Genomic DNA, 27,239 nt, shown 5'->3' with positions numbered 1-27,239 from the left:
TTCACAGTACCGCAAAAACTCACCTCGAAGCGACTCACCGACCTCAAAGACTTGTGACATGGCTTTGACAGCACTGCCTGAGACAATGAGGACGCTGCTACAGCCCTCGCGCCAGTCCGCCGAAGTGATCCTCGCCACGGTGCCAGTGCCAACGCCGTCGCACCCCGAGGATGTTCTCGTCCGCGTGCACGCTACCGCGCCCTGCGCCGGTGAGCTGCGCTGGGCCGTCGACTTCCCAGACACCATTCCCGCCGACAAGGAGCTGGTGCCGTGTCAAGACCTTGCGGGGACCGTCGTGAGTGCGCCGGCCAGCAGCGGCTTTGGCCCCGGCGACGGCGTCTACTGCCGCGTGTCGGCTGAGCGGGCTGGCGCGGCGCGCGACTATGCTCTCCCCCGCGTCGGCGAGCTCGCCAAGATACCGGCGGGCCTGAGCTGGGTAGAGGCCGCGGCCACACCCCTGAGCGCGCTGACGGCCTGGCAAGCGCTATTTGTCCAGGGAACGCTGGATGCCGCGGGCATCAAGGGCCACGTCGCGGCGAGAGAGCACAACGCCAAGATCCGTGTGCTCGTGACTGGTGCCGCGGGCGGCGTAGGCAGCTGGATTGTGCAGCTGGCATCGTTGTCCGGTGCCCAGCATGTTGTTGCCGTCTGCGGCGCCGACAAGGCAGAAGGGGTCCGACAGCTCGGGGCGACCGAGATCGTCGACTACCGGCGGACTTCGATCGAGGAATGGGTTGGCGGTGACTCAAGCGCGCGAGAGTGCGACCTGGTAATCGACGTGGTCGGTGGAAAGACGCTCGCGGGATGCTGGGCCGCTGTCCGGGCCCAGGGCACACTGATCAGCATTAACACGCCACCCGACATGGTAAAGCCGGCGGGTCTAGGGAGGGAGCTGGCGAAGAGCCTATTCTTCATTGTAGAGCCGCTCGGCAGCAATCTTGCCGAGATCGGGAAGCTGATTGAGGAGGGAAGGGTGCGGCCCACAATCGACAGTGTGTGGGGGTTTGGCGACTTCGAGAAGGCGTTCGAGAGGCTCGAGTCGGGACGTGCCAGAGGCAAGATTGTCATCAAGCTCAGCGACGAAGCTTGAAGACGAAGGAGATGGTGGGAGGGGCTTGGTCGGCGGCAGGAGCTGCGGGTTCCCGGCCGGCATCGTCTCTCGGGCGCGCAGTGGCCATAAGATAACTCGTCGACAATTGATTCAGTTGACACTCTGGACGGCGGTGTCATTCTGCGCTGCACTGCACTGCTCTCTCCTCTGACCAGACCAGACGGCGGCCGAGCGTGACTGTGGGGAATAAGGGTTAGAGTTCCATTGCTGGTTTGGAACGAATGTGGGGAAAGCGGAAGGAGTGCAATGATTGGACGAATCCCCTATGGGGCTAGCTTGAGACAGGGGGTCGGCGCGCTCTGAACAATGGCTCCAGCGGTGTTGGACACAGCTTTTCCCCTGAACGTTTGATCTTCTTGCACGTCAACGGCTTGGTGTCACAGCTTCGTTTACGGTGTCCACTAAGAGCGAGTCAAGGCAACATGGGCGCGCGCCGTCCACCAACTGCGCGAGAGGGCCCTGCACCTGTGCAAGGCCTTTGACTTTGGGCAGTGCAGTATTCGGCCCAGGAGACAGCTCGAGAGATCGATCAAGCGCAGCGGCAGCAGCTAACAAAGGTGACTCCAAGTCTGACGTCCTGCCCTGTCCTCCCCCAATGGCTTCAGGTCTTGCCAATCCCCCGCCGCAGAGTAGCACAATGGCACCAAGAAGTGTAACGTAGGAACTACCTCATTCTAGTCTTTTCTCCTCTTTGTTTGTTTGCGCAGACAAGGTCTTGATTCCATTGGATGTTGTTCCTTATTTTGCCAAGTCCGCCCGCAGCGATGTGCGATGCCACTGAGCGGCCCTGCAACCTTGCAAGGTTTCTCTCCCGACGACTCCGTACTACTATGTACTAGTACCCCTAGACAAGATCAGTCAAGGCCAAGTCCATGCTCCGGCAGCCGAGAGGCTCTGCACTCCTCGTGCCTCGTGCGGACCAGCGTTCCAAGTAGTCCGTTCGGGCTGGGCTGAGACACTGGTAGAACAGCGGGAATGCCACTCACCACCTCGCATCGCCTATACTCCGCAGCAGGCCGGCGGTGTGCACACGTGAATAGACATGGATCGACCTTGGCTGCTGGCGATTTCCGGTCTCTCGGCTTGTTTCGTACTGTTGATGTTTTCCTGTTTTTTTTTCCCTCTCTTTCTTTTCTTGTTATTGGCTTTGGCTTGTTATTGGCTTTGGCTTGTTATTGGCTTTGGCTGTCATGCTTTTGAGTTAAGCTTCTTTTTTACGTCTCCGGTTTCTTTGCCGGTTGGCCTCTTTTCCTTTTTCCTTTTTCCTTTTTCCTCTCTCATCCGTCGTGGCTCATTATATTTCCTTCTTCTGGCACGCGGACTGGATTCGACTTGTCCAGGGACGCAGGCGAGCCCAGGAGCCCGGTCTCCTTCGTACATACGCACTCTTTGTTTGCTTTGCTTTCCTTTCTCCGGGGCTCCGCTGGTCGTCGTTCGGAATAGCTGCCTCCTCTTGTCTCCCACATTAGCATCGGTTGAGCCCGGACATCTCCGCCCATGCAGTCGTCATTACGGCCAGGTCGCTAATAATAGCTGTTGCCAGCAATGGCAGCGTCCTCCTCCCTTCTCTCCTCCTTGGCGTTTCTCATAGCGTTATTCTGCTTCAGGGTCGCGGGCCAGGACCAGACAATACACGACGTGGGCTGCATTCATTTGCCCATCGTGCACTCGACAAATGTTGGCCACTTCTCCAGCAAACGGGGTGTACAGCTGGCGTTGGCCAACAGGTCTGACGTTGCCTACTACGCTCAACGTACATGATTCCCTACTCTCCACCTGCTGTCACGCTTCTTTGCTAACACCGTGGCAGTCAGCATTGGCACGCCTCCCCAGCCCGTCTATGTGCAGCTGGACACTGGGTCTTTTGAGCTATGGGTGAATCCGGATTGCTCGACTGTGTCGGGCGGCGACGCCGTCTTCTGTGACCGAGCCGGCCGCTATGACACGGCAAAGTCTTCAACGTTCAACAATATCGGCACCACCAAAACCTTGCGCTACGGAATCGGAAGCGCCGATATTACCTATGTCACCGACACCATCACGCTCACCGGCAGCACCATGGGTCTCAAGGGCGTCCAGTTTGGCGTTGCCAATGCGACCGAAGACGCCTTCTCTGGAATCCTGGGCATTGGATACGGGCAAGGAATTGCCACCAGGTATCCAAACTTTATCGACCAGCTGGCGGCGCAGAATGCGACCAAGGTCAAGGCGTATACTCTCGCACTAGGCAGCAAAGACGAGCAGGAAGGCGTCATAGTCTTTGGTGGCATCGACACGTCCAAGTTTGCCGGGCCGTTGGCCAAGCTGCCTGTGATTCCCGCCGACATGTCGCCAGATATGGTGCCCCGGTTCTGGGTCGACATGAAGTCCATCTCGGTCACGCCGCCAAACAAGAACAACCAGGTGTACGCAAACAGCAGTATCCCCGTGTTCCTGGACAGCGGGTCGACAATGACGCTCCTGCCGCCTAACCTGACGGCCGCTATTGCCAAGGATTTTGGTGTCAACGCTCCCGATGCGAATGGCTTCTTCCGTCTCGACTGCGCCTTGACGAAAGTCAACGGCACGCTCGATTTTGCCTTTGATGGGGTGACGGTTCGGGTTCCGTACAAGGAGCTTATTCGCGAGGTCCCCAGCACGCCGCCCGCCTGCTTCTTGGGGATAACGCCGAGTTCCAGCTTTGCGCTTCTGGGTGATACGTTTCTTCGGTCGGCATACGGTATGTCCATCGTCTCCAAAGAGGCTTCCACTTGCGCGAATACTAAATAGTAGGCTACAGTTGTCTTCGACCTCGAGAACCACGCGATATGGATGACCCAAGCGGCCAACTGCGGATCGACCCCCGCGGCGCTGACCAACCTGAGCTCCCTCGCATCCGTGACAGGCGCCTGCGGGATGACGCTGTCTGCGGTCACCAACCCGAGCACCTCGCAAGTCTCGACGACGAGCATTACAAGTCCCCAGTCGCCCTCCAGCACACCCCCAGCGGCGGAGGCGACGACAGCAACAACGGGCGGGACTCAAGTGCCCGCAAGCGGAGGAGGGTCTGTTCGCGGCAGTGTCGGGCTAATCTCAAGCCTCGCCATCACATCAGCGGTGGTGCTTGTACATTTTATTTGAGGGGGGCATTGCCCCTTCGCTTTGCATATATTCTTCTGAACATAGTTATTTAAGAGAGCGGGTGCATCTGCATACTGGCGCATATCAATACTTGGATGGGAAATAGCGGCGGGGCTTAATCTAAAGTATTTAATGTCTGCCGCGTCTGTTCGCCATTCCTTTAACAGCGGCGTGTCATGCATGAGTAGTCCTCGCGTGTAGATTTACCACGAAGAATGTATTCACCAGTGACAGAATTTACGTAAATGAACTAAAAGCCCAGGTTTAGGTTTGGCTACATGTTCCTTTATGCGCTTGGAGACTTGGGAAGAGAGTTAGAGGGCATAGATGCCTTGAGATAGTCATTGGTCGTGTTAACTGGTGCACTATAATGAGCGTTCAGAGCTGTTTCCGTGATGTCTCCGAAGAAGACGTAAAATTGAGGGTTGGGGGATGACAAGCTCGTCCGCCTGCACATTTCCCTGATTGTCAAGCCCACAGACGCCCTGGAAACAAGTCGACTCTGCAAATCCAAAATAAAGGGGGGGTGATCACACCTCACATCTCGGAGCCATGACAGCAGAGAGACTTGCGGTTTCAAAACGCGCTGGCCGCTTCACGTGATTATTTAGCATTGGAAATATGCCACTCAAACAAAACGGAGCAATGCTAATCGGCGAGCCAACATGATGAATTCAGTGATGCCGTACATCATCTCCCCTACCCGCCTAACTCCTAAACGAGATAGGAAGCATAGCATGCCGCTTGCCGGCAGACAAAGCTACGCGTACTATACAAAGGAGACGCTGAAAACCAAAAATAGACATGACGGTAGATAGTAAAATCATTCCTCATCCTGGCTGCTGCCTCCAGCGTTTGTGCTGACGTGAATCTCATCAAGCATGACTGTGTCGTCGTCGTCATGATCGTGCCCGGCTCGAAATCCCGGCCCGCACGCCAAGTTCTTCCTCCTTGGGCTCATCTTACCGTTCCTCTCCTCCTCCGTGCTCCCCTTCTCAGGCGGCGGCAGCGTCGGGGGCAGCGGCGGCGGCCTAGCCCTCGCCTTCCTTACCGCGCTGTCAAACCCGCGCACCCAGTCCGCCACCGCGTTGGCAGCGGCCTCAGCAGCCGCAAACTCTTACTCGGCGATGCGGATCAGCGCGACGCTGCCGAGCAGCTGCATCCGCGTCTCTCCGAGCTCCTCTTCGGCAGCGCCTACCATCTGCCGCCGCTGCAGCTGCGAGGCGCACCACTGGCGGTGCAGCCCCAGCGGCCCGCGGCTGCGCTCTGCCAGGAGCAAGCCCGCGTCGAGCTGCCCGAGCTGCTCGCCGAACTTGTTCACGACGTGGCAGCCGGGGCACACCACGACGGTGTCGTCCGTGTCGTAGTGCTTCGCGAGGCACTCGTAGTGGAGGAAACGTCTGGCGCTGCTGTTCGTGTTCATGACTGTGTTGTTGCTGTTGCTGGCCGTAGTATTGGCTCTGTTGTTGTAGGCGTCGTCTTGCATCGACCTGCAATCGGCGTCCTGCATCGGCCCGACGACCACGGCGAATCTATTTGTGCGCGTCTGCGGGAAGTGCTGCGTAGAGCACAGGCAGCACTCCCAGCCGGCAGGGACCAGGCGGCTGAGGACAAGGTTCTGGCTGCCTACGGTCGTGACACTGATCCCTCTGTAATTGACGAGCTCACACACGGCACAGCGGGGCGTCTTGCAGTTACCGCACGTTATGACGGCGTTGTCTGACTACGAAGGGGTCCGGCTCTCTCGCCTTAACTGTGGCATCGAGATTTGAAAGAGCTGTGCGGCATTGGCGGGATCAACGCTGTAGCTGCCGGCCTTGCACTGCGTGATGTTGTCGCAGCAGCAGCACTTCCACGCGCAGATGAGAACGGAGGGCAACGCCTGTTTGGCGTCGGGGTTTCCGGGGACTTCGTAGCCCTGGTGTTGGCCTACGGGTGGCCCTCTAGGTTCACTGTTCATGGATATGGATGATACTGAATCGTCCATATTTCTGCGGGGCGTTGCTCTAGGCCGATGTTGGTGAGTGTTTGATTGCAGATTAGGTGTAAGAGTGGAATTCGGAGAAATGACAGTGACACGACGGTCTATTTGGGTGGAGGCGATCGAGTTTTCTGCTCCAAGGGAAGTTGAATAAAGACGACGAGACAAAACTGGTAGTTGGGATGGAAAGTGGAATGGTTGTGGTGGAAAACGGGCGTGAGAAGAAATTTATACCTATGCAAAGGTGTTGCAGAGACGGTCGCGGTGGATGGACGGTAGACAATAGTAGTGGAGAACACGAACAAGAAGTGGGGCAGCCGTGGGAAGGGTTTCTATTATATATACCTATGTAATCACTCGGCATCCAATGGAATAGAAGTCCCGCCGGCCGCCGAGACTCTCAGCAACTTCGGATGTGCCAGGACCAGGTGACTTAAGCCACCTTGCGCTGTGGCCCAGTCTCAAGCACGGTTCGTGCCCTATCGGCTCATTCATGAATGAGAGAAAGGTGATATGTGACATCTTGAAAATGACATCAAGTATAGAGGTGGCATTTCAGAGATCTAACAGTAGTATACACCATTCAGAGAGAAGCAAGTAAGGCCTAGCTTCTCCTGTGACGCGATTTATATGCGGCTGAAACTGTGAGAAAGTGAGTCCAATATCAAAGTTGTATTACTTTCGCGCATTTATATACCGTAGTGATATGTGCGAAGCCATCATCTAGTTCATCCTCGAAACAGCACTCTAGTTCTCACCAAGCGGCATCATAGCTTACAGGTCACGATAACTTGGACTTTCTAATCAGTTTCCATTATGAAGCTTCGTGAAGGATGCAACCGCTTAGAGTAACCCGAGGTGAAGCTGAGGCTTATACGAATGTGCGAGAAGCGATGAGACTCAGCCAGTGACTGAATCTCCGTCATTCCGTTTATCGTCCAGTGTTCACTTCTTTGAGAAATTAACCACAATCCAAGGCCACCTCTACCTTGAGCACGCTAACTAGTCCTCAAAAATCTATCTGTACGACTAGGAAATCAATATAATCTCATCAAGTGCCTATTTTTCATCCCTTCTAAGTTCTCGGCAATGAAGTGAACTTGTTAAGTCCAGCACGTCATCAAGCTAGATTTCTAGACTTACTTACTTGATCCTAGGAATAATATATTTATTCAAAATGAAACTGAAATCGGGCCAAGTGCTCCTCATTATCAACAGCTAGTGCTGGATGACATCCCGTTTTGCTTGCCGCTTCAAAGCACAACTGACGTCGGCGTGAGGAAGGGTTAGGGGAGTGGAATTAACAGCTGACTAAGTGATGGCTTGGCGTCCCACCCATGTTTTTAACCCCACTCCAGTAACAGCCCCTATGTCAGCTCGCTACCCACGCGACGCGACTCCTCAACTGTCGCCAAAGCCCGGCTCATTCCAAACCGTCCGCACTGCTTCGCACCTGGTGGCAGCGCACGAGATAATTCCACAATGGCGACGACGACGCCGCCTCAGTCTTCCGATGCCTTTGTTGAGACATCCTTTGACTCTGCCCATCCTTTCCGGGGCATTGTGATCTGTGCCACCAGCATCCCGCCCGATTTGAGGGTTCGTGTGCCCTTTCTGCCCCGCGTTTTCTGGCTGCCCATTCCCTTGTCTGCTGACTGACTGTTTGAGCTGACTGGATGAATTTAGATCGACATCGCAGCCAAAGCCGTCGAGCTGGGAGGCATCCACAAGTACGATCTCACCCCCGACTGCACACATCTGCTTGTCGGCGAGTACGACACTCCCAAGTACCGCCATGTCGCCAAGGAACGGCCCGACATCAAGGTCATGGCTCCCGGCTGGGTCGAGGCGGTGCGTGATCTTTGGGTTCAGGACGTCGAGATCGAATTTGCAGCTCTGGAAAAGGAATGGCAGTTGCGAGTCTTTGAGACGGGTGTCGCCGAAGCCACGCCCGCTGATGCTGAGCCAGAGCGTGGCCGCCTCCTCTGTTGCATGACCGGCTTCGAGGACCAGGACGTGCGCGAGCATATCTCCGAGACTATCAAAGCCAACGGCGGAGAGTATACGGGCGATCTCACCCGCCGCGTCACTCACCTAATCGTCTTCAAGCCCCAGGGCCGAAAATACCAGGCCGCAAAGACCTGGGGCATCCAGACCGTGTTAATTCGGTGGGTCGAGGATAGTGTCAAGCGGGGCATGATCCTGGATGAGAAGTGCTACGACCCAACCCTGCCTGAGGAGGAAATAGGCGTGGGCGCCTTGGTCAAGAAGGTTCCTGAAAAGGTGGCGCTCGGTAAGAGGTTAAGGGAAGGCTCTACAGTGCTCGACGACGGCCGGAGGAAGCTGCGCAAGACCGCAAGCATGAAGCTGAACAGCCAGAGGGACAACCTCTGGGGCGACATTCTTGGGAAGCCCCAGACCACAGAGCCGCTGGCCGCCGATGCTGCTGAAGCCACCTCATTACAGTCTGCCCGCGGGGCACCAAAATCACAAGCCAGCGTTGTCGAGCAGGCATCAACAGGAGGCAAGTCGATGGATACCCAGCTGTCGAGAATTGCCTCGTTTGGCGTATCAGAAGGCGGTGATATCTTTTCGTCGTGCTGCTTTTATGCCCACGGCTTTTCGGAAGCGAAGACGGCGATCCTTGTCAATGCGGTTGCGTCCCTCGGCGGTCTAGTTTGCCAGTCGCTCGACGAGGTCGTGTCCGCATCGGGCGCCCAACTAGCCCACCGCTTTCTTATCGTGCCACAGTCATCCCCTCCCGAGTCCCATCCCCGGCTGCCGGACAACGTCCATATTATCACCGAGTTCTACATCGAGAGGTGCATGCATAAGAACCGCTTCTTCCATCCGTCCGACCATGTCATTGGCCGGCCTTTTCTCGCCTTCCCCATTGAAGGGTTTGAGTCACTATCCATATCCACGGCCGGATTTACCGGCGTTGACCTAAACCACGTGGACAAGACCATCAGGCAGCTAGGCGCACGGTACGAAGAAAAGTTCACCGCAGACGTGTCTTTGTTGGTATGTTCATTGCTGTCGTCCGTCAGGAAGCAAAAGCTAGACTTGGCTTTGGCGTGGAAGGTGCCAGTGGTCAACGCAGAGTGGCTATGGGATTGCATCACAACGGGGTTCAAGGCTCCGATCAAGGCTTTCCTATTTCCAGAGCTCAGGCAAAACTTGGACGGTTCCGAAAGAACAGACAAGACAAAAGGTGCGGGTGGGGGTGCCGGCAAAGCCAAGGTCAACCAGGACAGGCTGTTAGCAAGAGACGGAATTGACAAAGACTTGCTCGCCAAACCCGCAGCAAAGCGCAAGACTCATCGCGAGACAAGCTTCCCGTCGTTCTCGGCCGTCGCGAAGGAGATCCAGAGGGCACCGGGAACGGCAGCTGCCCTCCCACCGACTGCGGCAAAAGATTTTCTGCCGCCGGCGCCGGCAGAATGGCCACTGTCAAATGCGACCACGGCACTGCATTATGAAACTGCACGGACACACCAGCCCCAGACGAGCAACAGCGAGAGCGAGTCCGGAGGCAAGAGCAATACCGACTCCGCTCCCCTCTCGGAAACATCCTCCAATGCCCTCAACAAAGCCGTGCCCTCCCCGCAGAAACAGGGCAGCCAGCGCAAGCCCATGAGCCGCGTCACGAGCGAGATTCCCGACTCTGAAGCTACGGACGGTGACCTCTGCCAGCCCAGCGACGTCGAAGACGAGAACGGGCCGGCGGAATTGGCCGTAGAGGAAGAAGAAGACCCCGAGGTGGCAAGGAAGCGAGTCGAGGCGCAGCTCGCTGCCTTGAAAGCCGCTGAGAATAAAGAGCTCACTGACAAGCTCGCCCTTACCGTCCTGGACTCAGCCCTAGCTACGGCAGGGCCATCCGGGGCCAACGAGAGAGAAGCGGGAGGAGCATCAGGCGCTGGCGCAGGGAGTGGTATCCACGACTCCGACGGCGGTGGTGGTGACACAGCTGTTGTAGAGGGTCCAGCTAAGCGAAATAGGCGAAAGCGCGAGATCCTCGGGCGCGCCATTAGCAACGTGTCAGCAGCCAGCAGCACTAGCGGGGCCGCTGGCGCCGACTCGGGCGGCGGCGGGAGCCTGAGCGCTGCGGCCCGTGACGCCGACGGTGGCGAGGGCGAGGGCGGCAGACCGCCGCCGGCCACGCAGCTAGACTACCAGGACCCAGATGCCAAGAGGTTCCAGGAGCAGGTCATGCACAAGATGCTCGGCACGGTGGCCGGGAAGAAGGGGTCTGCGAGGCATGAGGTGCCGACCTTGGCCTGGGGGCAGCAGCAGCCGCCGGGCACTGGAGAGCGGCGGAGCAGTCGGAGATAAGTAGCGGGAGGCGTTTGTTGTTTGGTTAGGTAATTAGCGAGCGGAGGAAGACATTTACGATTTAATACTTGTACAGAGTAGGTATTTACGATGCATCCACATATTCAGGGTAGGGGAGGAGTAAGCATTCCTTCTTGGGTTTTAACCATCATGGGAACGAAGCGTTGGCGTTGGGACAAAAATTGATGATCCCCCTCGCTTTGGGGGGAATTTTCCGACAGATAGAGTATTTAATCGTTAATGACATATATCCAACCTCTAGCTGTTAGACGGAGACACTAAATTATCTGGATGCTACTAATCTCCTTTGCTTTCTTTCTTTCTTCCTGCACGGCTAGTCTGCATGCAAAATACTCGGATGCCTATGCATAGATCTATTTCCACATACAACATGACATACGAGATCGTACAAAAAGAATACACGAACGCGGTACGGAAGACAGGGGGAGATAACTACATGATCAATAATGTCCAATGAAAAGAAGGTAAATAGTGTAAAAGAATTAGAGGGAAAATGTAATGAGATCATTAAGAGCTTGTCGTGAGTCGTCGTGAATATGTCATCATCCCCAAATCTCTCAAGACATATTGTGTGGTCGTGATGGTGGCGTCCGTCTTTAAGCCCCATTGTTATTGCGTGTGCCCTGGGCAAACACCAAACAAAAGTAAAAGTTGAAAAATAAGAAAAAAGGAAAATAGTAGAAATCCAAGGTTTTGCCTTTCCTTCGCCTCTTCTTTTGTAGCCCTCCCTCCCTCGCGATCAAATGCAAAGGGGTATCATATGATGATTATGCTGAACAGGAAAATAATAAATAAAAAACCAGGAAAGAAAAAGGTGTTGTAATCCTATCTAGATTTGCCATGCCATGCCTATAACCCCCTTTTCTCGGCGCACATGCCACTATATGTGGTGGTAATCAGAGGTGGGCGGCAACCTCCGTCAGTGCAGTCAGCAGGGCAGCCGCGGTGCCGCCAATGCCCACAGCACTCAGCGTGCTGCTCTTCTTGGGACGGTCATCGCGGTCGCCACGATCGCCACGGTCGCCGCGGTCGCTACGGTCGCCACGGTCGCGATCCCGGTTGCGCTCCCGGTCTCTGTCGGTGTGACGGCGAGACGAGGAGCGGTGATCTCGGTCTCGGTCCCTATCTCTCTCTCTGTCGTGTTCTTTCTCTCTCTCTCGCTCGCGTTCTTTCTCTCTCTCCCGCTCACGGTCTCTGTCTCGGTTCCTGTCTTTTGGCTTGTCTCTCTCGCGCTCGCGCTCCCGGTCCCTATCCCTGTCTCTGTCGCGATCACGAAGGCGCTCCCGGTCCCGATCACCACGGCTTCTGTCTCGGGTACGGACACGGTCATGGTCACGGTCACGGTCACGGTCACGATCGCGATCGCGGCGAGAGATGTCCGAGCGGCTGCTCGGAGACACCTCACGTGGGCCTTTCCCGTCAAACCGCACACGGTTGGGGTTTTTGTTCTTGAGGATGGGCTTTGGCCCGACGGTACTGTGCGGTGATGCATGGTCGCCGTTAACGCTAGCCGGTGGTGACACAATAATAGGTGGTGCCCTGGCCCCCCTGGCCCCGTCCTCGCCGTCTTCTTGTGAGCTCTGTCTCGATGACGGCCGGGGACGATCATTCTGACGCTTGATCTTGTGCTGGTGTTTCTCGTCGCCTGATGAGTCGCTGTCCCACAGGGGAGACTCGTCGCTGCTGGTGGACTCCTTAGTAGCCCGCTTTCGCTCTCGATCACGGTATGTCTCAGGGCGCTGTTCAGAGCCCTGGCTGCTCTTTTCGGGGCCGATGCTTCTCTCGGCTTGTGGCCGCCTGGTATTGCGGACCTCAATACTCTTCCGCGCGAGCTCGGCGATTTGATCGACCGAGAGTTTCCCGAGGACATAGACATATTGGGGTCGCGCTTCGTAGCGTACACCTTCTTTCTCCAAGACCTCGGGCGAGACAAGCGTACGCTTGATCCTGGTCCATACGGCGTCTAGCGGGATTTGGTTTCCTTTGCTATCAGGGGCCAAATAGCTGCGTTGTCGCGGTGCAGGATGGTGCTGAAGCATGCTAGTGCTGCTCGCCTCAGGGGCCGAGGAAGGGAACTCGGGGAGATCTGGGGCGCATGGGAAAGTCGGGCTACTCCCGTAGGCCGGCGGCGGTGACATGATAGGCGAGGTGGGAGACAGGCCGCTTGAGTACGGGGGCGGGAGCTGGGGCGAGAAGTACTGAGGAGACGTCCCAAATTGTTGATTGCCAGGCGATACGGCGAGCTGCAACTCGCTATTAGGAGGGTGAGGCACGGGCATCTCCAACGGATCTGCCCCTGGAGGAAGATACCTATGGTTCGGTGAGGTGCCAGGCGAGATACTCAAGGACGGCATCAAGCCGGGCGACAGAAACATGGAACCCATCCACGCACATCTGTCGGCCTCGCGGCGGTCAAAGTTCAGCAGGTCTCGTGTCGAGATAAGTGCAGTTTCGGAGGAACTGATGGGCTCCGAATCCGAGGATTCTGACGACGTCCAATGCTGGGAGCGGTGCGACTTGCTTTTCTGCACTGCGGACTGCGAGGTTCTGTCATATGGTTGCAATGACTTGGAACCCCCAGGGCCCGATGGTTGGTTAGTCGATCGAGCCATTTGCAGTGTCCCGTCATAATCAGGGCGAGTGCCGTTGGGTGCAAATGCTCGGTTGGGCGTTGAGGAGGATGCGAGGGTATTTATCATTGGCGGCAGCGACTGGCGGTCGACCGAACCACGAACAGACGATGTCGCCTCGTTTTGCATTGGCCCACAAGGCCTGATATCACTAATATATGCTTGGAGAATGTCCTGTTATGTTCGCGTGAGCCCCAAGATCAAACCCGTATGATGCAAGTTGTTGCCTGGGAATGCAACTGACCTTGTATTGGTGGAGTGTATCGCTGGGAACGCCTTCCATCTCGAGTTCAGTTCTAAAATCGAGCCAGAGGTCTTCCGAAGTGCTCCCAGCAGGTGAAACCGTGTTTCCGAGTAGGCTAGGGGCAATGGCGTCCATTTCGCGCTTGATCGAGTCGAGGTCCCAGCCATCAGAGCCTTCCATCCCAATTCGAGACCTGGCTGGGTTATGTAATTGAACTGTTTCAAGAAAAGTCTCTACCTTTGTCTTCTGAGAGATCACGTCTTTCTGGATCAGGTCAATTTGCTTCTCCTTCTCCTGCAAGTCTACTCCGCGCCTTGAAGTCCCCCCCCTAACAGGATCGCCCGTAACGAGACCCCCTCCCGCATACTTCTCGAGTATCATGGCGACCTTCTTCAGCGTAAAATCGGTGTGCTCCATGAGCGATGCCAGCTCACGAGTGTAGACATTGCTACGGTTCTCGCCGGTGACCGTGGCGGCGAGGTTCAGCAGCGAGTCGGGGGCCTGGATTTCCAAGCCGAGGTGCTGAGTGATGGCCCACAGGCTGTTGACAGCCGCCGAGATGTTGGCAAAGTCTGGGCCGGCAAGTCTCGCGCGGTGGCCCAGATGCTGGGCAAGGGCATCGACCGACTCGATGCTGGGGACACGGTCGTTGGGAGCCGTCATTTCGCCGAGGACCGTCCGCAGACCCAAGTCTTGGTCTCGGCGTCCCAAGAGGACGAGGCTCACAGGAGGTGGTTCCAGTCAATCGGGCGAGTAGGCTCGACGCCACTACGGCAGGCGTGGAAGCAGAATAGCGACGTGGAAGGGAAGAAGAAGAAGCGTGGCAGCGATGACAGCACAAGACAACTGGGGCTGGTACGGGAGTCGGTGGTTTAAAACCAGCTCGTTTGAGTCAAATGGAAGGAAGAAAACTTGATGCCAGTCCAATCCAGTCCAGCCTAGTGACAGTCCGTCTTGGAAAGTGTCGATACCAGGCTGCGGAGTAGCTGGCTGGCTGGCTTTACTCACTGAGTACGGTATGTAGACGCGGGGAACCCCCAGGAACAAAGATCAAAGAAACATGGATTGGGGAAAGGGGACTGAATGGTGGCCAAGGCTGTGGAGAAAAGGAAAAGAAGAAACTGGCGCCGATCAGAGGCTATCGTCGATCGGGGAGTCCCAACTCCCCTCCGCAGGCTCGAAGCGCTGACGAATGACGCGAGCGGGCGTGTTGGCACCTGAGCCGTTTGGCTTTGCTCAGGTTGCCAGCTTGGGTGGGTATGTCATCGGCGTGTGGGCACCACTTGGTGAGGTGACTAGCGGCACACCCACACCAAAGACTCTCTCCACTAAAATAATTACTGCTATCGATGCCAATGGTCTCCTTTCAATGTCCGTTGTGGAATAGTCCATGTCCCGCGCCACCGACGGCAACCCAACCCGAGCTCCAAGGCCAAGATTTTTGCGTGTTCGACAAGTTCGCACAGCGGATCCGTAGCACCGCATCTTTTCGCCGCCTCGTTTATGGAAATATCCTCAAGGGTAATTGCCGAATCTCGTGTGCTGGGCGCCACGGACGAACGGCGTGGAGCCGCAGAGAGGCATCCAACTTGGAACGGCCCTCCAGCTGCTGTGTAAACCAGGTCCCCTGATTCGACTTTCAAACCTTGAAATGACAGGCACTGCATATGTGTATCATTCATTCCATTGCCCATTCCCTTGCCGCCAGAGACCTTAGGATAGCTAGGCCTCAGCGAGTCGGCTGTGCATCGCTGAAACCGCCGTACCGCGCTCCCGCTTCTTATTCCACTTCTTACGCGGCGTGGTAAACGAGACATAGCCCGTCATCGTTATAGGAGCTTGGAATGCACAGGGGATTCTGCAGCAGAGATAAGCGCACTTACAGAAGGCTGGCATTTGAGGCCGGGACTGACTTTGAAGCTGAGGAACACGGTCTAGTATATTAGGTGTGGGAAGCCGTGAGACACGCGATCGTCGAGTGACGTTTGTTGAGCTGCGAGGACCCTGGACCTATGAAATCATCAGCGGGCATAAAGGACCCTCCTGAACGAGGGTTTGGGGCAGGGCTGGCCAATCGTCGGGCAGCAAACAGCCTCCGCCATGACGTCCAAGCTAAAATCCCCCGTTTCCCGCCAAAGAGCGGGGTGTTCTAGAATCCGCTAAGGTGCCTGGCCAGACGCTGCGCCACCCGCCTGGGTGAGCGCTCCGCTGGCCACAGCCGACTTTCCACCCGCAAATGGAACCTTCACACCCTATGACACGGCGACAATAATGCTGCCCCCAGGCGGCACTGCAACGGCATCCCCGTCGCCGCCGATTCACAGTTTGCAGTTCCAACAGGGCTTCTTGCTTGGCCCAGAATCCTGGCCGGCACGGGCTTATGCTGGGTCAGCTCTCTTGCTTCGAGCTGTGCTCCCAACATAGGTAAGGTATTTGGGAAAACGCAACGCGACGGATGCGTGCAGGGACATGACCATTCGGTTGGGCCCGAGAAGCATTTTCTCGGCTACTTGTTATCCGTATTCCAGGACAGTCAGGAAGCGGGCGTCTCCTCTACTCCGTAGCTAGTGCGTATATAGCGTAGCCGGACGTCGGCGATCAACACCGACACCGAATTTCCGTTTCACGGCACGCCGACGGTCTGGCCTGGCGCTGTGCTCCCCATTCAAGGTTACGGCTCAGCGGCCAAACAAAAAACCCAAATGAGCTTACCGACGCGTGATTGGGAAAGAAAAAGAACCTAAGACGGCCATCGCCCCGACCCGAACCTCGAACGAGGCTGTGAGGGCCTGGGCCGCCAGTCCATTCACTAGCCCCCTTGAAGATACCACTCTGGATTCCGGTGCTCTCTTGCCTAGGCACATGCAGTATATACTGTGCATGCTGGCCTCTGAAAAGTACGGAGTGCGGACAGAATCGTCGACATATGCACCTCCTGGAGCTCGGTCTAGAAAGAGAATTACCACTTGTGCAGAGGTCAACAACCAATGCATTGAGTTTCTGTTAGCGCCGGGCTGGTAACCCGAGAGGGCGCCCCTCCATCTGTTTCCCTCAGAAGGCGGCCGAGAGGGGGGGGGATGTAATGTGGTAGGAGAGACCAAGCAGCCTGGAACATACCTTAGGTAGGTGCTACGATAAGGTTGTCCGCCTTGCGGAACACCTGACGCCGACAAAGTCGGGCTCGACGAGGCTCGGTCGCGCTTTTAGGCGTAGGTCTGCGCGCAGGACCTTTAGGTGAGCCACACGGCCATTTCACCCCGGGGGATTCCAGGCCAATGGATTCAATTCCCCTAGACTTGCATTGCAGAAGCTGTGCAACACACACGTGGGGCTGCATCCTCGAGGGCCCCGGCTCATGTGCCGTCGTTAGGTAGCGACACGACTTCAATATGAACATCAAAAAAATATTGGCTGCCAGACTTTTTTGTCATCGACGTGGTGTAGACGCCAAGCTGCCTCCCGCACTCTGCCTCCTTGCCTTTCTCCCTCATGAGGAGATAGATGGACGACGCCCCATTTCACGCTCCGTGGCACAACGTCTGAGACGACGCACTGCGGCCAGCGTCCTCTGACTCGTTTCGACGGCCTTGCCCGCACTTGCCTCATGGTTGGACGATTTGCTCCAAATAGACGTTGGCTTTGACTCCAACCACACCTTCACTTCCTCAGCGTGGCGGCAGGTAAAAAAAAAAAAAAAAAAGGCCAAAGGGTAGTAGCAATGCTGTGGTCATAGCATAATTGCCATGCCGACTTTTCTAGGGCTTAATCTGAGTATTCGTGCTCTTGATGTAACTCATACGCCGTATGGCTCAATGTCTTGACCAAACGCAATTCAGCGTTTGGGAGAAACGGGGAGCCGGCTCTGCCGGTTGCAACCGAACACAGACTATTCCGTGCGTAATACCTTGTTCGGCTTGGCAGTCTTACGGATACCGCTGCTCAGGTTGCGGCTCTGCCGGCTAGCCCATCTTGGCACGCTTGTTATTGTATCACGGTTGGAATAGGCAGGTAAGGCAGTGGGTTGATAGAGCAGATGACCAAGAGCAAGAGTCACATCATGCACCCTTTCCTGCCGTGGCACCATCTCGTACATAATAGCTAGGTATCAAGTTAACTCCGTAGCCGTCCTTACAAAGCCACAGCCCTGGTGAACCGACGACATGACTCCCGGCCTTGGTGCAACAGTTCTGTTCACCTCCAGGGCGTAACACGTTGGCAAACACGCCGTTGTGAAACAGAACGAACGCCTTCCCAACGCCTCGCATCTCTTGGCAGGTGATGCCGGAAAAGACAATCATTGGTCTCCGAGGGTTCAACATGATTTTGACATTGGGTATCTGGATTACTGTGAGTCGCCCAACTCATACGGCCTCTTGGACGATCGTAGGGCCTGACCCGCTCAACATACTCTCCTCCGATATCCTATGAACAGAGTACGACCTCCTTTTCTTGCTGACAAAGAGCCCGATTTGCCTGCGGCTTCGCGGGACGATTTCGGCTCCGGACCTCACCCTCTCCACCGAGATCTTGGAGTCAGTCTTCAGTCCAAGGGGTAGTTCCTCTGTCAATTGGACAGCCGCGACCTTGTTTTTCCCAGCATCTGCGATAGCCTTCCTTGCCTTCTTCGCATAGCTGACCGCCTCGGCTAAAGCGCCTTGCAGACGCACTGCCTCCAGGATACCTTCCAGAGCCACGCTTATTTCGGCTTGGAACTGACCAAAGAAGTCCGCAGAGTCTTGCTGATTGCCCCAGTTCGCGAGCATTGTGTCGAACGCCATCCATCCACCCAGGCCCACAGAGTCAATACATCTGCACATAAGGTCGGCAATTAGCCGGATGCTACCGTCTGGCGGGGCTTCAACATCGTCTTCGTCAACCTGGGACCTATCTAGATAGCGAGTTGTCCAGCCATCCTTGATGAGCTCCATCCGCAGGACGTTCATGAGACAAATGGTCTCTTCGGGCTTGAATTGTCGTCTCAGGCTTTGAACTGTCGCGAGTGCCGGGCACACGACCAATTTGCTGAATGCCACACTCAAGCCCCGCGCCCGCCTGCTGGAGTCGCTGTCGAGATAATACTCTGTAATCTGCAATTCCTCCTCGGCTCGGTCAAGCTCCATATTGACATCGTCGTTGTTTCCGTCATGCTCTTGCTCCATGTTCTCCTTGATTCGCAATAGCTTGGATTTTGAAGGATCTTCCAGCAGGTCAAGGCTCCGTAAAAGCAACTTGATAGCAGAGACAAGCTCTGTGGGGCCAAGTTGCGTGCCAGAGAGATAGCCGAGTAGCAGCTCCATGGTGGGGTCGACCTGCACCAAGATGGGGGCTAGTTGCTCTCCGAGGATGCTGTCAACATCTTCCTCGTCGCGTATATCATCCTGGAACGCAGACTTGATGTTCGGCAACGATAGATGGCCTGCATCAACGAGATAGTTTAGCACGTTGCTCTCTGGTAGCCGACATGCCATCTGCGATGTCTCTGGATCACTGGTTGGACTGTTCCAAGAGAAGACTCTGCTGATGGCATAGAACACCCAACGCCTATCCACTTGGGGATAATCGGCTCGCGAGCTTGGCCATACCCACTCTAGAAAATTCGAGACACTTTCGGGTTCAGTTACCGGGGCAAAGTTGTTTTCGGGATGGATCCTATTCGGCTTCATATCCCTGCTCTTGGTTTGGATTTTGAAAACTCCGGCTAAGAGCTCCTCGAACCCGCTCATGTCGTTGGTTTGAAGAAGCTCGTCAGCCTTTGCACTCTCGCTCTTCCATTCTACCCAATATATGTTGGACAAAGACCCCGGTAAGGAATCCGCAATGATGTTTGATGAGGCGTGCTCTGCTCGGTTTCTCTTTTCGCAAAACTGTTCCCGAGCCACTCCACGTCGAATAGCGTCCGTTAGTAAACCTTCTGCGCGTCGCTTGCTGCTGCGACTCTTGGGCACTTCGATCTGGACCGCAATGAGAGATGTTCCCCGGAGACCAACAGCTAGTTCTCGGCTCGCAAGGTAGGCGACAAGCTCGCAAGAGAGATCGTTGTTTTCTGCAGACAGTCCAGGTTGTGGCTGAGATGCGTCTCTAATTTCAATGAGAGTGGAGGCCTGTAGGGAGTGGTAGAGAGGGTTATAAACAGAAAGGGAGCTCGCTGTGGCGGCGAGGATCGATGTCTTCGATAGACGGAGGAAAGAGGTCATACTAGGGACCTCGAGCTTGGTCTCCAGTCTTGGGATCCCAGAGTTGAACGCATATGTCGAGAGAACACTGCCGGCAAGTTCCTGTAGGGTGCCCGACCTAAGATCAAGCTGATACTTGCATGCCTCAGCCTTGACTGGGAGAGGCGATGCAAAGATTGGAACAACGCTCTGTCGGTTTTCCTGGCGCGGTTCCTTCCCAATTGACAGTGCAACGACGTGAATATATCTTTGCCATGTCCCTTGGGGCCCTTCCACTGAGGTAACCAGGATGAGAATGTCTGGGTTAAAGCCATCGCGGTGAATTGTTTCTTGGAACACCCCAAAGAGTTCGTTTTTTCCGCCAAACATGCCCTCGATGACATCGGTAGCCTGTGCGGACTGGACAAAATCAACTTGAACCTCGGATTTGGAACCGGATGGCAGTTCTTGCGTAAGCAACTGCGGCGACGACTGCCATTTCTTCTCTAATGTTTCACCACTCAAGCCCAGGATCGTACCATCAGCTGTGACAGCAACAAGCTCGTGGTTCGGTAGATCACCACCCGGCAAAGAAGAATCAGAGTACTTGGCGGATGTGGCAGATATGTGAACGATTGGCGCGGTACCGCGATAGGAGTAGGATGAAGTCGTCGATGTTGTGTTGCCAGCCTCCGAGACGGCGTCCTGGAACAACTTTACCTCATTCTTGGAGGAGACAGAATCCTGGGTTGAGACATATGTATAGCGGAGTGTGCTTTTTGTTGAGGATGGGCGCCATCGCAGCGAGTACGGCGCGCAGGTAAAGAAGGACTGCGGCGAGACGAGGTATGCCGTAACGGCCTGGGAGGAGGGTATCTGTAAGGATTTAGCTTTGGAAACTGCAAATTCATGGAGAAAGGGCATCTAACATCGTAGAGGTGAACCGCATCGCCGTCAATGGCAACGCAAAGCTCTGACCGCTTGCGCCTCTTGGAGCTCTGCTGCTGGCCGAAGACGTCGCCAACCGTATGGCGCCCGGGGCCATCTGGGCGGTCCAGCGGATGCGAGAATGCCTTCAGCACGTACGGCTTGTGGATCTGCATCTTGTTGGCCATTTTCGGGTTGTCTCTTGTGCTGTGTCAACCAGTCGCAAACTATTAGAACGAAGGCATCGCCATCTTGAATACCAGGCCTGCGGGCCAGAAAAAAAGTCGGGCCCTGCAGCGAAAAGAAAATGAGTGGGGGACTTAGGCTGGTGGGGCGTCGCAATCGGTTATCCGGCCCATCTTTGATCCCATCCAGGTAGTGGGTCCATCTCACCCCACCCACCGAATACGGTACGACCTTCGATCTTTGCAGGGCGGGTCGAGTGAGGCCCCAATCAATGGCGTTCGCGACGACGCGGGTTAGCTCGGCCAGACGCGCTTGCTAAAGTGCAGACGCGACCACCGAAGAGCAACTCTAAACCCGGTATTCTCTACCAACCCCGACTTTCTTGTGTCGATTGCAACTTCATTTCTTCATCCCATCTGGGCGCTCAATCTATCTACATTTAATGAGCGCCCATTCTAGAGGCGAACCCCGTTTTCCGTGCGACTTTTTCTTGGGGCATGACATATTCCCAGCACCGTCGCCTTTTGAACAGCTTTGGCTGCCGCCGCGAGGTACGTTGAGTGATTCCAGTTGACGGGCTTTAGTGCGCAGAAGTGAACTGACATCTCAGAGACTCTTGCAGTCGTTAGGCTCTTTTTTCCATCCATGGGGTCAACAGCTGTGCTCATGATGCCCGAGAAATTGAGTTCGCCAGCATTCGCGCAACGTCGACCATTGCATCCATTCTTCGAATTAAACCGCCTAACAGGCCCCGCCGCAGAGAGCCTCCCCGCAAACGACACATCCGGAGAGGCCGACGATATTTCACTGCTTCCTGACGCAGCCGCCGAGAAGTCTGGAAATGACGTCTCAGAGAAATCAAGTGGTCCTCGCGCCAAGCGACGCAAGGTTGACCCCGAACTGGACACCGTCGATGAGGAGCCCAAAAAACAGCGATCAAAGAAGAGGGTGAAAGTTTCTGTACCTAATGGCATTGAGAATCACTTTGTAAAAGTGGGCAAAGGCGATGCTAGTGCAGCAGACAAGGATGACACTGAGGTTCAAATCCCGGATAGTCCACCAGAGGAAAACGCCGCTCCAGCTGCTCCATCCCAGGATGAGCAAGGGAATGGCCTTCACACGGATGCTTTTTCTGATATTAGCTCATTGGATCAGCAGCCTGGTAAAACCCTCGCGGGTACAGGCCCCTTGCTGCAAACACAGTCATCAACTCCGGAGAGTGACTCGACAAAACCAAAGAAGATGCTGGTGTTCAACCCTAGGACGGGAACCATTGGCTCGCCACCCAAGCCTAAGCAGCCAAAGATCTTGGGGGGGAAGCCAGGCGAGGGTGGAAAGAAGGAATCTCTTGACCCAAGCACCAAGCCGTCGTCGAGAATCGTGGCCATTAAGTATGGCACCAATTCCGACTCGCGCATCGAAATTGGTGAAAGGATTGGCGCCATTATCAGTGGGCAGTCCCAGAGTCTGCCAGTGAAACCCAAGAAGCCGGCCCAACCTGCCAGTACCAGCACAAATCTCAACCCAACAAAGACTACACATCCATTTTTCTTGGCCAAGGCTAAGAATTCCGACGCAGCTCCTAGCGAGGCAAAGACCGCTAGCTCCGGGCCGCCCCCGGCGCCAGTAAGGGCAAAAACCTTCAGCTCAACGCCTTGCTCGCCCAAAAAGCCCCGTGCTAGCACTTCGGGTGTGCGGCTGCCGCAGTTTGGCGTGAAGAACTCCGGCCTCAAGTTCCCGGGCTCCAGACTGCCGGCGTGGCCTTGGAAAGATATGGTTCATGTGAGAGATAGCGGCTATCAGTTGGATGATATCCATACTACCTCGCCGCTCCCAGCTCGGAAGTCTAAAGGGCATGCAGTGGAGGTTCCTGTGTCGGAGTCTATTGTCAGCCTTGTAACGAAAGCTCTGCAGGTTCCAGCCATGGTGGATGCTGTCCGAAATTTCAACACCGACGACTTCCTTCCCGCGCCCCCTGAGCTTCGTCTACCTCAGAAACACTTCGAAAGTGGTAGCAAGTTGCAATCTGGCATCAATCCTGAGTTGAAAACCTTCCAGAGATCCGCAGCAACCAAGAAGGCAACTCAGCGCAAGGCCTTGGTGGAGGGGGGTGATGGAGGCATACAAGCCCCGCCGGAGCTTGCCCGCCTCTTTCATTCCATTTCCACTTCCCTTTCGGCTTTCGATAGGTTTCAGTGTGAGACTGCCAGTTGGGTTCAGAAGTACGCCCCTAACAGCGCGATCGAGGTCCTCCAGCCAGGCCAGGAGGCTTTCCTCTTGCGAGATTGGCTTCAGGCTTTGATGGTTCGGTCTGTAGACACGGGCTTGGCAGAGGCCGAAAAGCCGAAGGCTGGTTCGTCAAAGGTGAAGGGTGTAGGAGGGGCCGGTGGCAAGAAGAAGAGGAGGAAAAAGCTTGACGGGTTCATTGTGTCGAGTGAGAGCGAAGATGATGGACTTGACATTTTGTCAGACGAAGAAGCCGACTGGTCCCCAAGCGGGAAAGCTGGTATATACAGAAAGACCGTTGTCCGGTCCATTGATTTGGCAAAGACTGAGGCCGATAAAATCGCCAATTCACTTGTCATCAGTGGTCCCCATGGATGCGGCAAAACTGCGGCCGTATATGCGGTTGCAAGAGAGTTGGACTTTGAGATCTTTGAGATCAATTCGAGCAGCCGGAGGAGCGGAAAAGACGTCTTGGAGAAGATTGGTGACATGACAAGAAACCATCTTGTGCAACACCACCCGTCAGCCGCTCGTGGAGAGGAGGGCGACGAGCCAGCAATAGAGGACGAAATCGCCAAAGACTTAAAATCCGGCAAGCAGTCGACAATGGGCGCATTTTTCAAGCCCAAAGCTGCCGCGACCAAACCGAAAAAGGTGGCCAAAGTTGTTGCCCCTGTTCAGCAAAAAGAAGCCAAAAAGGAGCAACCAAAGAGTCAGAAACAGTCTCTAATTCTTCTCGAAGAGGTTGATATTCTCTACGAAGAGGATAAGCAGTTTTGGGCTACTGTCATTGGCCTTGTTATCCAATCGAAAAGGCCATTTGTCATGACCTGTAACGACGAGACTCTTCTGCCTCTCCAGGCACTCCGACCTCACGGAATTTTCCGGCTCAGTGAACCGCCACGAGAGGCTGCGATTGATCGCTTGATCCTCATCGCAGCAAATGAAGGGCATGCCTTGACACGACAGGCTGTCGAAACCCTTTACGAGTCTCGCAACCGGGATCTTCGTGCGGCCACGATGGACTTGCAATACTGGTGCCAGATCGGCGTGGGAGACCGCAAAGGCGGCCAAGACTGGTTCTATCCCCGCTGGCCAAGGGGTTGTGATATTGACGAAAACAACGAGGTTGTCAGAGTTGTAAGTCAAGGAACATTCCAGCCGGGGATGAACTATCTGGGCCGTGACAGCGTTGTTGATCCCAAGATCTCCTCGAGGCTTGTCGAGGAAGAGCTGTTACAACAAGCTTGGGATTCCTGGGGTATTGACATGGGGCACTGGCAAGACTCGGCTGGGTTCTCGTCCTGGGTTGAGACTTTGAGTCCGGTTGTCGCCAACCCTACGGAACGTCTTGCTGCTCTAGAAGCTATGGATGATCTCGCCGAAACGTTGAGTGTGGCAGACATTTGCTCCTGCAAGTCGTTCGCCATAATGAATCAGGTGAGCATTGCACAGTCAAGCCCGACAATTTTGTTCGGGCTAGACTAACTTTCTAGGAACAACTCGATGCCACTCTCCCGGAAATGCCAGCAAAAACACGAGAAGACTTGATTCTTGGATTCATGCACCTCGATGCACAACCTGTAGCAAATGGTAACTGGGTTACCGCGTCGATGGCGGCTACGATGAAATCTCTCGCAAAATCAGCACTGCAAACCAAGGTCGAAAACCTACAAGGGCGCCCCGCTACGGAACTTGCTCCCCTGAACGAGTCACAGGCCGTCGACTCAATACAGGCCAGCTTTAACTCTGTACTGCCTGGAATGCCAGCCATTGCACGTATTGACTTTGCCATGGCTTTTGATGTCATTGCTGCTCCGGATGTTGCCCCTCTGCAACCATCCTCATATCTAGAGCCTTCAGTGTTTGATCGAACGTTCGAGCTCATCGTCCTCGACGTGGCCCCTTACGTCCGAGGCATTGTCGACTACGACTCGTATCTACAGAAACAGCGGCTAAAACTGAGCACGCTATTGAGCGAGGGCGGGAGAGGGTCCCGGGGTTCAAAGCGCATGCGGACCACAAGATCTGCCCTGTCGGCTCTCGAGGGTGGCTCGCGCAGCACCACGCGAGGAGAGAAATGGTTCAAGGTAGATATCAATCCCATACTGGCCACCAAGACTGCCGGAACGGGATGGAGCAGCGTTCGTGCGGAGGAGAGTGTAGCCCCAAGCAGCCCCCCAAGGAGTTCCCCGAACGCGTCACCCGAACCCTCGCCGAAGCGTTCCATCAAGAAAGCCAGGGGCCGGCCCCGGAAAAAAGTTGTTTTGGAGGATATCGGTGACGAGTTGGGCAATGATGTGTAGGCATGTCGTTAGCTGTGTTTAGTACGTGTGGGCTTAGTTTTTGTTCTGCTTTCTAGCCAAATCAAGAAAGCTGGAATAGTTCTCAGTAGCATATATATATACTAGCCTCTGATGGGGGATATAACAATGAATAGATGGATGATGAATCTCAAATCTGTTATCTGCCTAGGACTACCTCCTGTCAGTCTGAAATATTTGAGTCTTTGAGATTTCACAACGCACAGTGAGCCGCCGAACCAGTAAAACTAATAGCACAATTGTATTTACGGCTATGTTTAGGGTTGCGATGTTTCAACAAGATTGATATCCAACAAAGCATCTGTGTGCGCCTACGGCCATGCTTCTAGGGGCGGTGTCAACCAACACTTGACTACCTGCCTCAGTGTTTTCCAAAAAAAAAAAAAAAAAAAAAAAGAAAGCGTCTTGAGCCCCTAGTTGACTGAGCGCCTGCCCATCCAAACAAAACAAGAGTTTGGCAGAAGTGGTAAAGTCTTCCATCATAAGTGCCCATCGCTACCGATAATATAACTCTTCAACAATACGCGGTCTTACAGCCGACCCATCAACCGAAGCCCTACGAGATCTTGCGGGCCGCTCGCGGCGTGCATACGCCGGCTCGAGGTATACTTCTTCTTGGTACAAGTAAGTCCGCGGTGGTGGCGGTGGTGGCGGCGCCGGCGGCTCTTCGAGATCGTACCGCGGATCCGACAAGGATCCTCTCCTGTACCGCGCTGGAGCCGGCGAGTAGTAGGAGCCTCTCCGGCTTTCGGCCACTACAGGGCTGGCAGATTCTCGGGCGAAGCTGCGACGGGCACTACTACTGTAGCTACCACCACTACTGTCGTTGCCGCCCCTGATCCATTCGGTACGGTCACTACGCGTATCGCCCCTGGTGATATATCCGGAGGTGCGGCGGTCACCGCTGCTGCCGCCGCTACTCCATTCAGCATTGTCGCTGTACAAGTCGTCCCTGCTGAGATAACCTGGTCGTCCCCCTTCATGGAAGTGCACGCGCCGCTCTTCACCGCGTGGGTGGCGAGGGTAATACTCCCTGACGCTGTCGTCGCCAGCATGGGGGCTTCGGAATGAGCTCCGGTCGTCCTTAGCTGGCCAGGTCCTCTTCCCGTACAAGTTTTCGTGGTGCACCCTGTGTTCCCAGTCGTCTTTGTCACCGTAGACAAACCCCTTGGGCCAGTATTTGTGGGCGCAGTAAGTTGCGGCAGCCACTGACCCCAGGAATATGAGCGAGCCCTTCACGTATGACTTCACCTTATCGTCGTCGTCGTCGTCATGCTTGGGGCGGCGAGTGGGCTTGCGATCGGCGTAGGCAGAGTGCGAAAACGAGTTGGATCGGAATGGCGAGTTAAAGCTCGAGGGAAACGCAGGGCGAACCGGTGACAGGGGAGGGCTGGTGTACATAGGCATCCTGGCAGAAGCGGGCGTGTGGGCAAACTCCTTTTATGGAGAGTCTAGACCGACTGTCAAGCAGCAAGGGCTCGCAGGGGCCGGGACGGGCTATATCTCCGGTTGCCTGATACCGCGAAAAAGAAAGCAGCTTTTCAGAGTATGTCGAACGTAAGACAGAAAAGGTGCTCTGATCAGACGTCGTAAGACGGCTGCGGTGTAAGGCAGGAAAAACCGGGCTGGCGATGGTGATGCTAGCAGACCCGGTCGAGAAGCCCCAGAGCACTACCTCTGGCGTCTCGGGTGCGGAACCATACAGGAGGGACGGAGTAGGAACTCGCTAGGAAATAAAGAGATAGTAACCGCGAAAGAAACAACGGTGGGGGCATGGGAGATAGATAAGAGAATTGGAATGGGGGGAAGGGGAAAGGGAGGGAGCATGAGGCTGTCGCCCTCGCCGTAGTCAGGTCGCGAGAAGGGGTGAGCTCTGGAACAAACCGAGGCCATCTTTTGGTTCCTCCACGCCGCCGACGGAAACCCGATCTAGCGACCGGCGAGTCTATCAAGAAAAAATGACGCAAGATCAAGATAGCGGG

General features: G+C 55.3%; 9 protein-coding genes across 9 annotated transcripts; 4 read left to right on the top strand and 5 right to left on the bottom strand.

Annotated features, from left to right (window-relative positions):
• Window positions 1–58: 58 nt before the first annotated feature.
• B0T26DRAFT_744552 (uncharacterized protein) lies at window positions 59–1,090 on the top strand (the record flags this gene model as incomplete). Its single annotated transcript, XM_060444428.1, has 1 exon — window positions 59–1,090. The coding sequence occupies one exon, from the start codon at window positions 59–61 to the stop codon at window positions 1,088–1,090; it is 1,032 nt and encodes a 343-aa protein (XP_060290732.1).
• A 1,394-nt stretch (window positions 1,091–2,484) lies between these two features.
• On the top strand, window positions 2,485–4,403 carry B0T26DRAFT_516897 (aspartic peptidase domain-containing protein). The gene is made up of 3 exons (XM_060435454.1): window positions 2,485–2,864; window positions 2,922–3,830; window positions 3,891–4,403. Exons 1-3 carry the CDS (start codon window positions 2,657–2,659, stop codon window positions 4,229–4,231), a joined length of 1,458 nt encoding a protein of 485 aa, XP_060290731.1. The 5' UTR covers window positions 2,485–2,656; the 3' UTR covers window positions 4,232–4,403.
• A 651-nt stretch (window positions 4,404–5,054) lies between these two features.
• Window positions 5,055–6,218, bottom strand: B0T26DRAFT_757363 (uncharacterized protein; the record flags this gene model as incomplete). Its single annotated transcript, XM_060446237.1, has 3 exons — window positions 5,055–5,286; window positions 5,353–5,880; window positions 5,959–6,218. The coding sequence occupies 3 exons, from the start codon at window positions 6,216–6,218 to the stop codon at window positions 5,055–5,057; spliced, it is 1,020 nt and encodes a 339-aa protein (XP_060290730.1).
• Window positions 6,219–7,459: 1,241 nt separating this feature from the next.
• On the top strand, window positions 7,460–10,803 carry B0T26DRAFT_733101 (uncharacterized protein). The gene is made up of 2 exons (XM_060443129.1): window positions 7,460–7,811; window positions 7,899–10,803. Exons 1-2 carry the CDS (start codon window positions 7,695–7,697, stop codon window positions 10,545–10,547), a joined length of 2,766 nt encoding a protein of 921 aa, XP_060290729.1. The 5' UTR covers window positions 7,460–7,694; the 3' UTR covers window positions 10,548–10,803.
• Window positions 10,804–11,464: 661 nt separating this feature from the next.
• On the bottom strand, window positions 11,465–14,105 carry B0T26DRAFT_658946 (uncharacterized protein; the record flags this gene model as incomplete). Its single annotated transcript, XM_060438916.1, has 4 exons — window positions 11,465–11,694; window positions 11,758–12,751; window positions 12,806–13,372; window positions 13,443–14,105. 4 exons carry the CDS (start codon window positions 14,103–14,105, stop codon window positions 11,465–11,467), a joined length of 2,454 nt encoding a protein of 817 aa, XP_060290728.1.
• A 1,973-nt stretch (window positions 14,106–16,078) lies between these two features.
• B0T26DRAFT_516818 (uncharacterized protein) lies at window positions 16,079–16,636 on the bottom strand. The gene has a single exon (XM_060435453.1). It carries the CDS (start codon window positions 16,433–16,435, stop codon window positions 16,151–16,153), a length of 285 nt encoding a protein of 94 aa, XP_060290727.1. The 5' UTR covers window positions 16,436–16,636; the 3' UTR covers window positions 16,079–16,150.
• Window positions 16,637–17,803: 1,167 nt separating this feature from the next.
• On the bottom strand, window positions 17,804–20,709 carry B0T26DRAFT_657382 (uncharacterized protein; the record flags this gene model as incomplete). Its single annotated transcript, XM_060438780.1, has 2 exons — window positions 17,804–20,470; window positions 20,524–20,709. The coding sequence occupies 2 exons, from the start codon at window positions 20,707–20,709 to the stop codon at window positions 17,804–17,806; spliced, it is 2,853 nt and encodes a 950-aa protein (XP_060290726.1).
• A 253-nt stretch (window positions 20,710–20,962) lies between these two features.
• B0T26DRAFT_733094 (uncharacterized protein) lies at window positions 20,963–25,408 on the top strand. Its single transcript, XM_060443128.1, has 3 exons — window positions 20,963–21,258; window positions 21,320–24,373; window positions 24,430–25,408. Exons 1-3 carry the CDS (start codon window positions 21,205–21,207, stop codon window positions 25,237–25,239), a joined length of 3,918 nt encoding a protein of 1,305 aa, XP_060290725.1. The 5' UTR covers window positions 20,963–21,204; the 3' UTR covers window positions 25,240–25,408.
• Window positions 25,409–25,623: 215 nt separating this feature from the next.
• On the bottom strand, window positions 25,624–26,796 carry B0T26DRAFT_516790 (uncharacterized protein). Its single transcript, XM_060435452.1, has one exon. The coding sequence runs from the start codon at window positions 26,662–26,664 to the stop codon at window positions 25,753–25,755; it is 912 nt and encodes a 303-aa protein (XP_060290724.1). The 5' UTR covers window positions 26,665–26,796; the 3' UTR covers window positions 25,624–25,752.
• Window positions 26,797–27,239: the final 443 nt, after the last annotated feature.

This window comes from Lasiosphaeria miniovina, assembly GCF_030549165.1.
Source record: "Lasiosphaeria miniovina strain SMH2392-1A chromosome Unknown B0T26scaffold_8, whole genome shotgun sequence".
NCBI lineage: Eukaryota > Fungi > Ascomycota > Sordariomycetes > Sordariales > Lasiosphaeriaceae > Lasiosphaeria > Lasiosphaeria miniovina.
Note: the sequence above shows the minus strand (reverse complement) of the source record. Positions and strands in the feature narration are given on the sequence as shown.